Source organism: Eleutherodactylus coqui, chromosome 7 (genome assembly GCF_035609145.1).
Source record: "Eleutherodactylus coqui strain aEleCoq1 chromosome 7, aEleCoq1.hap1, whole genome shotgun sequence".
Classification (NCBI taxonomy): Eukaryota; Metazoa; Chordata; class Amphibia; order Anura; family Eleutherodactylidae; genus Eleutherodactylus; species Eleutherodactylus coqui.
This window is the reverse complement of record NC_089843.1, coordinates 4,431,352-4,442,874: the sequence shown is the minus strand read 5'-3', so window position 1 is coordinate 4,442,874 and position 11,523 is coordinate 4,431,352. Positions and strand designations below refer to the sequence as shown.

At 50.2% G+C, this 11,523-nt stretch overlaps 3 protein-coding genes across 3 annotated transcripts in view; all 3 read left to right on the top strand.

Moving 5' to 3' along the window:
- The first annotated feature begins 4,689 nt into the window (after positions 1–4,689).
- On the top strand, positions 4,690–5,109 carry LOC136573265 (uncharacterized). Its single transcript, XM_066574562.1, has one exon. The coding sequence runs from the start codon at positions 4,690–4,692 to the stop codon at positions 5,107–5,109; it is 420 nt and encodes a 139-aa protein (XP_066430659.1).
- A 795-nt stretch (positions 5,110–5,904) lies between these two features.
- Positions 5,905–6,561, top strand: LOC136573264 (octapeptide-repeat protein T2-like). The gene has a single exon (XM_066574560.1). It carries the CDS (start codon positions 5,905–5,907, stop codon positions 6,559–6,561), a length of 657 nt encoding a protein of 218 aa, XP_066430657.1.
- Positions 6,562–8,189: 1,628 nt separating this feature from the next.
- The window catches only part of LOC136572326 (mucin-16-like), a 93,419-nt gene continuing 90,085 nt past the window's right edge, over positions 8,190–11,523 (top strand). Inside the window, exon 1 of the mRNA XM_066572816.1 lies at positions 8,190–8,362. Coding sequence (XP_066428913.1) covers positions 8,277–8,362 — 86 coding nt within the window. The 5' untranslated portion in view covers positions 8,190–8,276. The remainder of the gene's footprint in view (positions 8,363–11,523) is intronic.

The following is an 11,523-nucleotide window of genomic DNA, read 5'->3' as shown; positions in this document are numbered from 1 at the left end:
GTACAAACCTCGCATGAATATGAATGGGGTCATACACCCCTGTATTGTGGCGTGTCCTATCTATGGCGGCAGCATCGCACCACGTGCCAGGGACAAGCGGTGCGATGCAAGGTTGGGGGACACCCAGTGATCCTCCGGCCGGCCCCCTGTTCTGGTATTTTCTCCCTTCTTGCTCGGAGCTCCTCTCTCTTCTGGAAATCATCTTGTATATTTATATCTAGGCACAGAAGAGTTAACCCTTCATAGAATGAGGCGTTACACTTTATTAGTCGTCCTTGAATGCATCCAGCGATCCATAACCCCGAGGTCAGTGGGCTGGTGGACCTACATGTCAGAAACGGTCAGCGGTGGCCACGCAGGGTGTCGGGGCGTGCTGGGCCGCGCGGGGTGCAATTTGGGCTCCATCTGGGAAGCTGGAAATAAGCCGTCCCCGCGGTCTGCCCGGGTGCCGTGAGCCACAGGTTGGCGACTGTCGGACCCGTAAACCCCCCTGCCACCTACCCCCAGGTAACGGTTATATCTTATCCTGGCTCTTGTACCGCAACCGTCCCCCCTGCACTATAGGTGCTGGCGGTAAGTGCCCCCAGACCCGACCCCTCCCCTACAGGCAGCGAGGACCCCCCGTCTCCAACCCCCCCGTGGACTCCGGCGCTCTGCAGCCTTATTTGGTATAAATAAAAGCATCAAATGAGGAAACCGCAGACGGCGCTGCGCACACAAATATCCCTGGCAGCTCCGGCCCCCCTGGTCACACATTATAAGGCCCCCTCTATGTAGTGCGGGGTAACTGAATACCCTCCGATGGGTCACTGTTGGTCTCTACCAAGGATATGGATTGTCCGTCCCGTGACAATATCACGCAGATATGGATTGCAGGCAGTGCGTTATATGTTATACCTGCCATCACGCATCACATAACCAGCAGAGCCTCCAGCAGGGGGCAGTCACAGGACTGAACGTCCCTACGGCAGATGGGCAATCTAATATTGATGATGGAGGGGTATCACCTATCTGATGCCCAGCAGCTTTCTGGGGGCTTTAAGCCTTTCTACTTACTGAGACGAAAAGCGAAGTGTGCCCCCCCAAAAACTGTGAGATGAAGGAAATAATGTACCCCATACCTGGTGCCTGATGGATGCTGGACAACTCTCTACACAGAGAGGCTGTATATTGCAGTCCTAGGAGGCTGAACACTGGGGGTCATGAGGGGCTGTACACCAGGGTCATGGGGGGCTGTACACCAGGGTCATGGGGGGCTGTACATCAGGGTCTTGGGGGGCTGTACACCAGGGTCATGGGGGGCTGTACATCAGGGTCATGGGGGACTGTACATCAGGGTCATTGGGGGCTGTACATCAGGGTCATGGGGGGCTGTACATCAGGGTCATTGGGGGCTGTACATCAGGGTCATGGGGGGGCTGTACATCAGGGTCATTGGGGGGCTGTACATCAGGGTCATGGGGGGCTGTACATCAGGGTCATTGGGGGCTGTACATCAGGGTCATGGGGGGCTGTACACCAGTGTCATGGGGGGCTGTACATCAGAGTTATGGGGGGCTGTACATCAGGGTCATGGGGGGGCTGTACATCAGGGTCATTGGGGGCTGTACATCAGGGTCATGGGGGGCTGTACACTGGCGTCATTGGAGGCTGTACATCAGGGTCATGGGGGGCTGTACATCAGGGTCATTGGGGGGCTGTACACCAGGGTCATGGGGGGCTGTACATCAGGGTCATTGGGGGCTGTACATCAGGGTCATGGGGGGCTGTACACCAGTGTCATGGGGGGCTGTACATCAGGGTCATGGGAGGCTGTACATCAGGGTCATTGGGGGCTGTACATCAGGGTCATGGGGGGCTGTACATCAGGGTCATTGGGGGGCTGTACACTGGCATCATTGGGGGCTGTACATCAGGGTCATTGGGGGCTGTACATCAGGGTCATGGGGGGCTGTACATCAGGGTCATTGGGGGGCTGTACACTGGCATCATTGGGGGCTGTACATCAGGGTCATTGGGGGCTGTACATCAGGGTCATTGAGGGCTGTACATCAGGGTCATGGGGGGCTGTACATCAGGGTCATGGGGGGCTGTACATCAGGGTCATTGGGGGCTGTACATCAGGGTCATGGGGGGCTGTACATCAGCGTCATTGGGGGCTGTACATCAGCGTCATGGGGGGCTGTACACCAGCGTCATGGGGGGGCTGTACACCAGTGTCATGGGGGGGCTGTACACCAGGGTCATGAGGGGCTGTACACCAGGGTCATGGGTGGCTGTACGCCAGCGTCATTGGGGGCTGTACATCAGGTTCATGGGGAGCTGTACATCGGGGTCATGGGGGGCTATACACCAGGGTCATGGGGGCTGTACACCAAGGTCATAGGGGGCTGTACACCAGTGTCATGGGGGGCTATACACCAGGGTCATGGGGGGCTGTACCACAGGGTAATGGGAGGCTGTATACCAGGGTCATGGGTGGCTGTACACCAAGGTCATGGGTGGCTGTACACCAGGGTCATGGGGGGGCTGCACACCGGTGTCATGGGAGGCTGTACACCGGCGTCATGGGTGCTGTACACCAGGGTCATGAGGGGCTGAACATAGGGGTCATTGGGGGCTGTACATCAGGATCATGGGGAGCTGTACATCAGAGTCATGGGGGGCTGTACACCAGGGTCATGGGCGGCTGTACACCAGGGTCATGGGGACTGACCATCGGGATCATGAGGGGCTGTACACCAGGACTCATTAGGGGCTGTACACTAGGGTCATGGGGGGCTGTACACTGAGGTCATGGGGGGCTGTACACCTGGGTCATGGGGACTGACCATCGGGATCATGAGGGGCTGTACACCAGGACTCATTAGGGGCTGTACACTGGGGTAATGGCGGGCTGTACACCTAGGTCATGGGGGGCTGTACACCTGGGTCATGGGGACTGACCATTGGGATCATGAGGAGCTGTACACCAGGACTCATTAGGGGCTGTACACTGGGGTCATGGGGGGCTGTACACCTAGGTCATGGGGGGCTGTACACCTGGGTCATGGGGACTGACCATTGGGATCATGAGGAGCTGTACACCAGGACTCATTAGGGGCTGTACACTGGGGTCATGGGGGGCTGTACACTAGGATCATGAACACAACACTGAGATTAAGAGGGCCTGTAGACTGGTCATGGGGTACCATACACTGACTAGGTTCATGGAGGGCTACACAGAGGTAATAGGGCTATAAACTGGGGTCAATGGCGGGCTGTACACCGGGGTTATGGGGGAACTGTGCCCTGGGGCCAATGACAGGACTGTACACCAGTATCATGGGGGGAAGGAGTGCACACCAGGGTCGTGGGGGGTTGTACATATCGCCAGAGAAGATGAAAGAGACAGTCAGAGAGGGGGGAAGAGACAGACTAGATGAAAGAGAGGACCAGAGATGATCTAGGAGGCAGAGAGGATGCAAGAGACAGCCAGAGAGGAGGGAAAAAACAGCCAGCGAGTATGGAAGAGACAGCCAGAGAAGATCTAAGAGACAGTCAGAAAAAATGGAAGAGACAACCAGAGAAACTCTAAGAGGCAGAGGGGTGAGAAGAGACAGCCAAAAAAGATCTAGGAGACAGTATGAAACAATGGAAGAGACAGCCAAAGATGATCCAAGAGACAGTCAGAGAGGGTTAAAAAGACAACCAGAGAAGATGGAAGAGACAGCGAGAGAGGGTTGAAGAGACTGCCCGAGAAGATGCAAGAGACAGACAGAGAAGATCTAAGAGACAGCCAGAGAATATGGAAGAGACAGTTAGAGAGAATGGAAGGGACAGTCAGAGAGGATCGAAGAGAGAGCCAGAAAGGATTGAAAAGACAGCTAGAGAGGATGGAAGAGACAGCCAGAAAGTATGGAAGAGACATCCAGAGAAGACCGAAGAAACGGCCAGAGACAATGGAATAGATGACCAGAGAGGATGGAAGAGACGGCTTGAGAACATCAAAGAGACAGCCAGAGATGATCATCGAGAGTCAGAAGGATGGAAGAAAGAGCCAGAAAGGATGGAAGAGGCAGCCAATGAAGATAAAAGAGACAGTCAGAAAAGATGAAAGAGACTGCCAGAGAGGACAGTAAAGAGATACAGAAAGAATGCAAGAGACAGCCAGAGAAAATTGAAGAGGCAGTCAAAGAGCTTGGTAAGGAGAGCCAGAGAGGATGGAAGAGACAGCTAGAGAGGATGAAAAAGACAGCCCGAAAGGATGGAATTGATAGCCAGAAGGGATGGAAGAGACCACCAGAGAAGATTGAAGATACAGCTAGAGAGGTCAGAAGAGACAGTGAGAGAGGATGGTAAAGAGAGAGAGAGCGAGGAAGGATAGAAGAGACAGGCAGAGAAGATCGAAGGGACAGTTAGAGAGGGGGGGAAAGACAGCGAGAGATGATTGAAGAGACAGCCAGAGAGGATGGAAGAGACAGCCAGAGAGGATGGTAAAGACAGTCAGAGAGGATGGAAGTGACAGCCAGAGAGGATGGAAGAGATGGAAAGAGAAGAATTAAGAGACAGACAGAGAAGATCTAAGAGACAGTAAAGAGAGGGGGGAAGATACAGTGAGAGATGATGGAAGAGACAGCCAGAAAGGATGGAAGAGACAGTCATAGAAGATTTAGGATATAGTCAGAGAGGAGGGATGAGACAGACTGGATGGACGAGAGAGCCAGAGAAGATCTAAGAGGCAGTCTGAGAAAATGGAAGAGACATCCGGAGAGGAGGGAAGAGACAGCCAGAGAGGTGAGAAGAGACAGCCAGAGAAAATCTAAGAGCCAGAAAGCAGGGAAGAGACAGCCAGAGAAGAGGGAAGAGACAGCCAGAGAAAATCTAAATGACAGAGAGGAAGAAAGAGATAGCCAGAGGAGGGAAGAGAAAATTAAAGAGGTGAGAAGAAACAGCCATAGAAGATCTAAGAGACTGTCGGAGAGGGTGGAGACAACCAGAGAAGATGTAAGAGACAGACTGGGGGAAAGACAACCAGAGAGGATGGAAGAGACAGCCAGAGATGTGAGAAGACATAGCCAGAGAAAATCTAAGAGACAGAGAGGAGGGAAGAGACAGCCAGAGAGGTGAGAAGAGACAGCCAGAGAGGATGGAAGAGACAGCCAGAGAAAATCTAAGAGACAGAGAGGAGGGAAGAGACAGCCAGAGAGGTGAGAAGAGACAGCCAGAGAGGATGGAAGAGACAGCCAGAGAAAATCTAAGAGACAGAGAGGAGGGAAGAGACAGCCAGAGAGGATGGAAGAGACAGCCAGAGAGGTGAGACGAGACAGACAGAGAAAATCTAAGAGATGGAGAGGAGGGAAGAGACAATCAGAGGGGTGAGAAGAGACAAGCAGAGAAGATCTAAGCGACAGAGAGGAGGCAAGAGACAGCCAGAGGGGTGAGAAGAGACAGTCAGAAAAGATCTAAGAGACAGTACTAAACAATGGAAGAGATAGCCAGAGATGATCTAAGAGACAGGGAGGAGGGAAGAGACAGCCATAGAGAATGGAAGAGACATCCATAGAAGATATAACAGACAGTCAGGGAGGGTGGAAGTGACAACCAGAGAAGTTGGAAGAGACAGTAAGTATATACACCCTGGTCCTGCTCTTCACTGTGATACATTGTATAGTGAAGACTCTGCCCTCCACCCTGATACACTGTAACAAGTCCTCATACAGACATGAAGCCGCCATGCTGTGTCCCTGGGGGGTCACAGGGGGGCTCACAGGGGGGTCACAGGGGGCTCACAGGGGGGCTCACAGGGGGGCATTCTTTGGGGAGAATTTGTTCCAGGTTGCGCTTGTGTTCAAAGACCAGAAATCAGAGTGAAAGGAAGGGGCGAGAGACAGCCAGAGAGGATGGAAGAGACAGCCAGAGAGAATGGAAGAGACAGCCAGAGAGGATGGAAGAGACAGCCAGAGAGAATGGAAGAGACAGCCAGAGAGGATGGTAAAGACAGTCAGAGAGGATGGAAGAGACAGCCAGAGAGGATGGAAGAGACAGCCAGAGAGGATGGTAAAGACAGCCAGAGAGGATGGAAGAGACAGCCAGAGAGGATGGAAGAGACAGCCAGAGAGGATGGTAAAGACAGCCAGAGAGGATGGAAGAGACAGCCAGAGAGGATGGAAGAGACAGCCAGAGAGGATGGAAGAGACAGTCAGAGAGGATGGTAAAGACAGCCAGAGAGGATGGAAGAAACAGCCAGAGAGGATGGAAGAGACAGCCAGAGAGGATGGAAGAGACAGTCAGAGAGGATGGAAGAGACAGCCAGAGAGGATGGAAGAGACAGCCAGAGAGGATGGTAAAGACAGTCAGAGAGGATGGAAGAGACAGCCAGAGAGGATGGAAGAGACAGCCAGAGAGGATGGTAAAGACAGCCAGAGAGGATGGAAGAGACAGCCAGAGAGGATGGAAGAGACAGCCAGAGAGGATGGTAAAGACAGCCAGAGAGGATGGAAGAGACAGCCAGAGAGGATGGAAGAGACAGCCAGAAAGGACGGAAGAGACAGCCAGAGAGGATGGAAGAGACAGCCATAGAGGTTGGTAAAGACAGCCAGAGAGGATGGAAGAGACAGCCAGAGAGGATGGAAGAGACAGCCAGAGAGGATGGTAAAGACAGAGAGGATGGAAGTGACAGCCAGAGAGGATGGAAGAGACAGCCAGAGAGGATGGTAAAGACAGAGAGGATGGAAGTGACAGCCAGAGAGGATGGAAGAGACAGCCAGAGAGGATGGTAAAGACAGCCAGAGAGGATGGAAGAGACAGCCAGAGAGGATGGTAAAGACAGCCAGAGAGGATGGAAGAGACAGCCAGAGAGGATGGAAGAGACAGCCAGAGAGGATGGAAGAGACAGCCAGAGAGGATGGAAGGGACAGCCAGAGAGGATGGAAGAGACAGCCAGAGAGGATGGAAGAGACAGCCAGAGAGGATGGTAAAGACAGCCAGAGAGGATGGAAGAGACAGCCAGAGAGGATGGTAAAGACAGCCTGAGAGGATGGAAGAGACAGCCAGAGGGGATGGAAGAGACAGCCAGAGAGGATGGTAAAGACAGCCAGAGAGGATGGAAGAGACAGCCAGAGAGGATGGAAGAGACAGCCAGAGAGGATGGAAGAGAGAGTGAGGAAGAATGGAAGAGACAGCCAGAGAGGATGGAAGAGACAGCCAGAGAGGATGGTAAAGACAGCAAGAAAGGATGGAAGACACAGTCCGTGAAAATCAAAGAAACAGCCCGAAAGGATTAAAGAGACAGCTAGAGAGGATGTAAGAGAGAGCCAGAGAGGATGGAAGAGAGAGTGAGGAAGGATGGAAGAGACAGCCAGAGAGGATGGTAAAGACAGCCAGAGAGGATGGAAGTGACAGCCAGAGAGGATGGTAAAGACAGTCAGAGAGGATGGAAGAGACAGCCATAGAGGATGGAAGAGACAGCCAGAGAGGATGGAAGAGACAGCCAGAGAGGATGGAAGAGACAGCCAGAGAGGATGGTAAAGACAGTCAGAGAGGATGGAAGAGACAGCCAGAGAGGATGGTAAAGACAGCAAGAAAGGATGGAAGAGACAGCCAGATAAAATCAAAGAGGCAGCCAGAGAGTTTGGAAGAGAGAGCCCGAAAGGATGGAAGAGAAAGCAAGAGAGGATTTAGGAGATAGAGAGATTGTACGAGACAGTCAGAGGGGATATATTAGACAGCCATTGAGCAGCGTGTCGGACAGATGACTCTGGAGTTCCCTTCCAACATTATTATTCTATGATGTAAGAGACAGTCTGCTAATATGTAAAAGACTGCTAGAGAGGCTATAAGAGACAGTCATAAAAAAGAGCGAGAGGGGTGAAGAGACAGACAGAGAAAAGAGAGAATATAAGACCGTCATTGAATATACAGGAAGCAAGAGACAGAGAGTAGAGAGCATGGGCAGAGTGCAAGGGATGGAGAGAGGATGTGAGAGGCAGAACAGATCCAAGAGACAGCCAGGAAGGGGCAGGAAGTAAGAGGAAGGATTAAAGAGACAGCCAATTAGAGAGGATGATAGAGACAGTCCGGGACTAAGGGAGCCGTGGGCTGAGACGTCTCAGGGGCACCTTGAGAAGAGAAAGTGCTGAAGTGAGTGCAGAAAAAGTTGTGGAGGCCTGAGAGGAGGAGGAGGAGGAGGGGAAGAAGAAGGAGGAGGAGGAGGAGAAGAAGGAGGAGGAGGAGAAGAAGCATCGTCCGTCCGCAGACATTGTGGAAGTGAAGCAGCTCCACAGTCACCCGATGACATGACTGCCCTGAACCTGGACACCTACAGCCTGTCCCTCATCACTGCCAAGGAGGACATCCTCAGTGCCAGGACCTCCACCGACTGGTGAGACACCTGTGGGATCACCTCTACCTACCTGTACATCTACTTCTACACCTATGGCTGTCTGCACTGAGTACCTATAGAGGAGTGCACACCTATAGCTGTGTGTACTAAGTATCAATAGGGAATGTACACCTATAGCTGTATGAACTGAGTACCTATAGAGGAGTGCACACCTATAGCTGTGTGTACTAAGTATCAATAGGGAATGTACACCTATAGCTGTATGAACTGAGTACCTATAGAGGAGTGCACACCTATAGCTGTCTGTACTGAGTATCAATAGGGAATGTACACCCATAGCTGTATGAACTGAGTACCTATAGAGGAGTGTACACCTATAGCTGTGTGTACTAAGTATCAATAGGGAATGTACACCTATAGCTGTATGAACTGAGTACCTATAGAGGAGTGCACACCTATAGCTGTCTGTACTGAGTATCAATAGGGAATGTACACCCATAGCTGTATGAACTGAGTACCTATAGAGGAGTGTACACCTATAGCTGTCTGTACTGAGTACTTATAGATGTATGCACACCCATAGCTGTCTGTACTAAGTACCCATAGAGGGATGCACACCCATAGCTGTCTGTACTGTGTGCCTATAGGGGGAATGTACACCTATAGCTGTATGAACTGAGTACCTATAGAGGAGTGTACACCTATAGCTGTCTGCACTGAGTACTTATAGATGTATGCACGCCCATAGCTGTCTGTACTAAGTACCTATAGAGGGGTGCACACCCATAGCTGTCTGTACTGTGTGCCTATAGGGGAATACACACCTATAGTTGTCTGTACTGAGTACCTATAGAGGAGTGCACACCTATAGCTGCCTGTACTGAGTACTTATAGATGTATGCACACCCATAGCTGTCTGTACTAAGTACCTATAGAGGGGTGCACACCTATAGCTGTATGAACTGAGTACCTATAGAGGAGTGCACACCTATAGCTGCCTGTAGTGAGTACTTACAGATGTATGAACACCTATAGCTGTATGTACTAAGTATCTGTAGAGGAGTGCAGACTTATAGCTGTCTGATTTAGGTATCTATAGAGTAATGCACACCCAGAGCTGTCTGTACTGAGTACCTGTAGAGGAGTACACACCTATAGATGTCTGTACTGAGTACCTATAGAGGAGTGCACACCTATAACTGTCTGCACTGAGTACTTGTAGAGGAGTGCACACCTATAACTGTCTGTACTGGGTGCCTATAGGGGAATGCACACCTATAGCTGTCTGTACTGAGTACTTATAGAGCAGTGCGCACCCACAGCTGTCTGTACTGAGTACCTATAGGGGAATACACACCTATAGCTGTCTGTACAAAGTATCTGTAGAGGAATACACACCCAGATCTGCCTGTACTGAGTATATTTAGAGTAATGCACACCTATAGCTGTCTGTACTGAGTACCTATAGATGAGTGCGCACCTATAGCTGTCTGTACTGGGTACCTATGAAGGAATGCATATCTATAGCTGTGTGTAGTGGGTACCTATAGAGGAGTGCACACTTATAGATGCCTTTACTGAGTGCCAATAGAGAATGTACATCCAGGGCTGTCTGTACTTAGTATATGTAGAGGAGTGCACCCCTATAGCTGTCTGTACTGAGTACCTGTAGAGGAGTGCACACCTATATCTGTATTTACTGAGTACTTATAGATGTATGCACACCTATTGCTGTCTGTATTAAGTACCTATAGAGTAATGCACACCCAGACCTGTCTGTACTGAGTATATATAAAGAAATGCACACCTATAGCTGTATGAACTGAGTACCAATAGACGAGTGCACACTTATAGCTGTCTATACTGAGTACCTGTAGAGGAGTGCACACCTATAGCTGTCTATACTGAGTACCTGTAGAGGAGTGCACACCTATAGCTGTGTGTACTGAGTATTTATAGAGGCGTGCACACCTATAGCTGTCTGTACTGAGTACCTATAGGGGAATGCACACCTATAGCTGTCTGTACGAAGTATCTATAGAGGAATGTACACATATATCTGTCTGTGCTGAGTATCTGTAGAGAAATGCACACCTATAGCTGTCTGTACTAAGTATCTATAGAGTAATGCACACCTATAGCTGCTTGTATTGAGTATATTTAGAGTAATGCACACCTATAGCTGTTTGCACTGAGTACCTGTAGAGAAGTGCACACCTATAGCTGTCTGTACTGAGTACCTATAGAGGAATGCACACCCAGAGCTGTCTGTACTGAGTATATATAGAGAAATGCACACCTATAGCTGTATGAACTGAGTACCTATAGAGGAGTGCATACCTATAGCTGTCAGTACCGAATACCTATAGGGGAGTGCACACCTATAGCTGTGTGTACTGAGTACCAGTAGAGGAGTGCACACCTATAGCTATCTGTACTGAGTACCTGTAGCAGAATGCCCCTCTATAGCTATCTTTACTGAATACTTATATAGGAGTGCACACATACAGCTGTCCTCACTGAGTACCTATAGAGGAGTGCACACCTATAGCTGTCTGCACTGAGTACCTATAGAGGAGTGCACACCTATAGCTGTCTGTTCTGGGTGCATATGAAGGAATGTACACCTAAATCAGTATGTACTGATTACCTATAGAGGAGTGCACACCTATAGATGTCTGTACTGAGTACCAGTAGGGAATGCACACCTATAGCTGTATGAACTGGTTACCTATAGAGGAGTGCACACCTATAGCTGTCTATACTGAGTACCTGTAGAGGAGTGCACACCTATAGCTGTGTGTACTGAGTATTTATAGAGGCGTGCACACCTATAGCTGTCTGTACTGAGTACCTATAGGGGAATGCACACCTATAGCTGTCTGTACGAAGTATCTATAGAGGAATGTACACATATATCTGTCTGTGCTGAGTATCTGTAGAGAAATGCACACCTATAGCTGCTTGTATTGAGTATATTTAGAGTAATGCACACCTATAGCTGTTTGCACTGAGTACCTGTAGAGAAGTGCACACCTATAGATGTCTGTACTGAGTACCTATAGAGGAGTGCACACCTATAGATGTCTGTACTGAGTACCAGTAGGGAATGCACACCTATAGCTGTATGAACTGGTTACCTATAGAGGAGTGCACACCTATAGCTGTCTGTACTAAGTACCTGTAAAGTAATGCACACC

What these genes read in the sequence shown, in the direction of transcription:
- LOC136573264 (XM_066574560.1), top strand. Translation starts at nt 5,905, where the DNA reads ATGGAAGAGACAGCCAGAGAGGATGGAAGAGACAGCCAGAGAGAATGG.
- LOC136573265 (XM_066574562.1), top strand. Translation starts at nt 4,690, where the DNA reads ATGGACGAGAGAGCCAGAGAAGATCTAAGAGGCAGTCTGAGAAAATGG.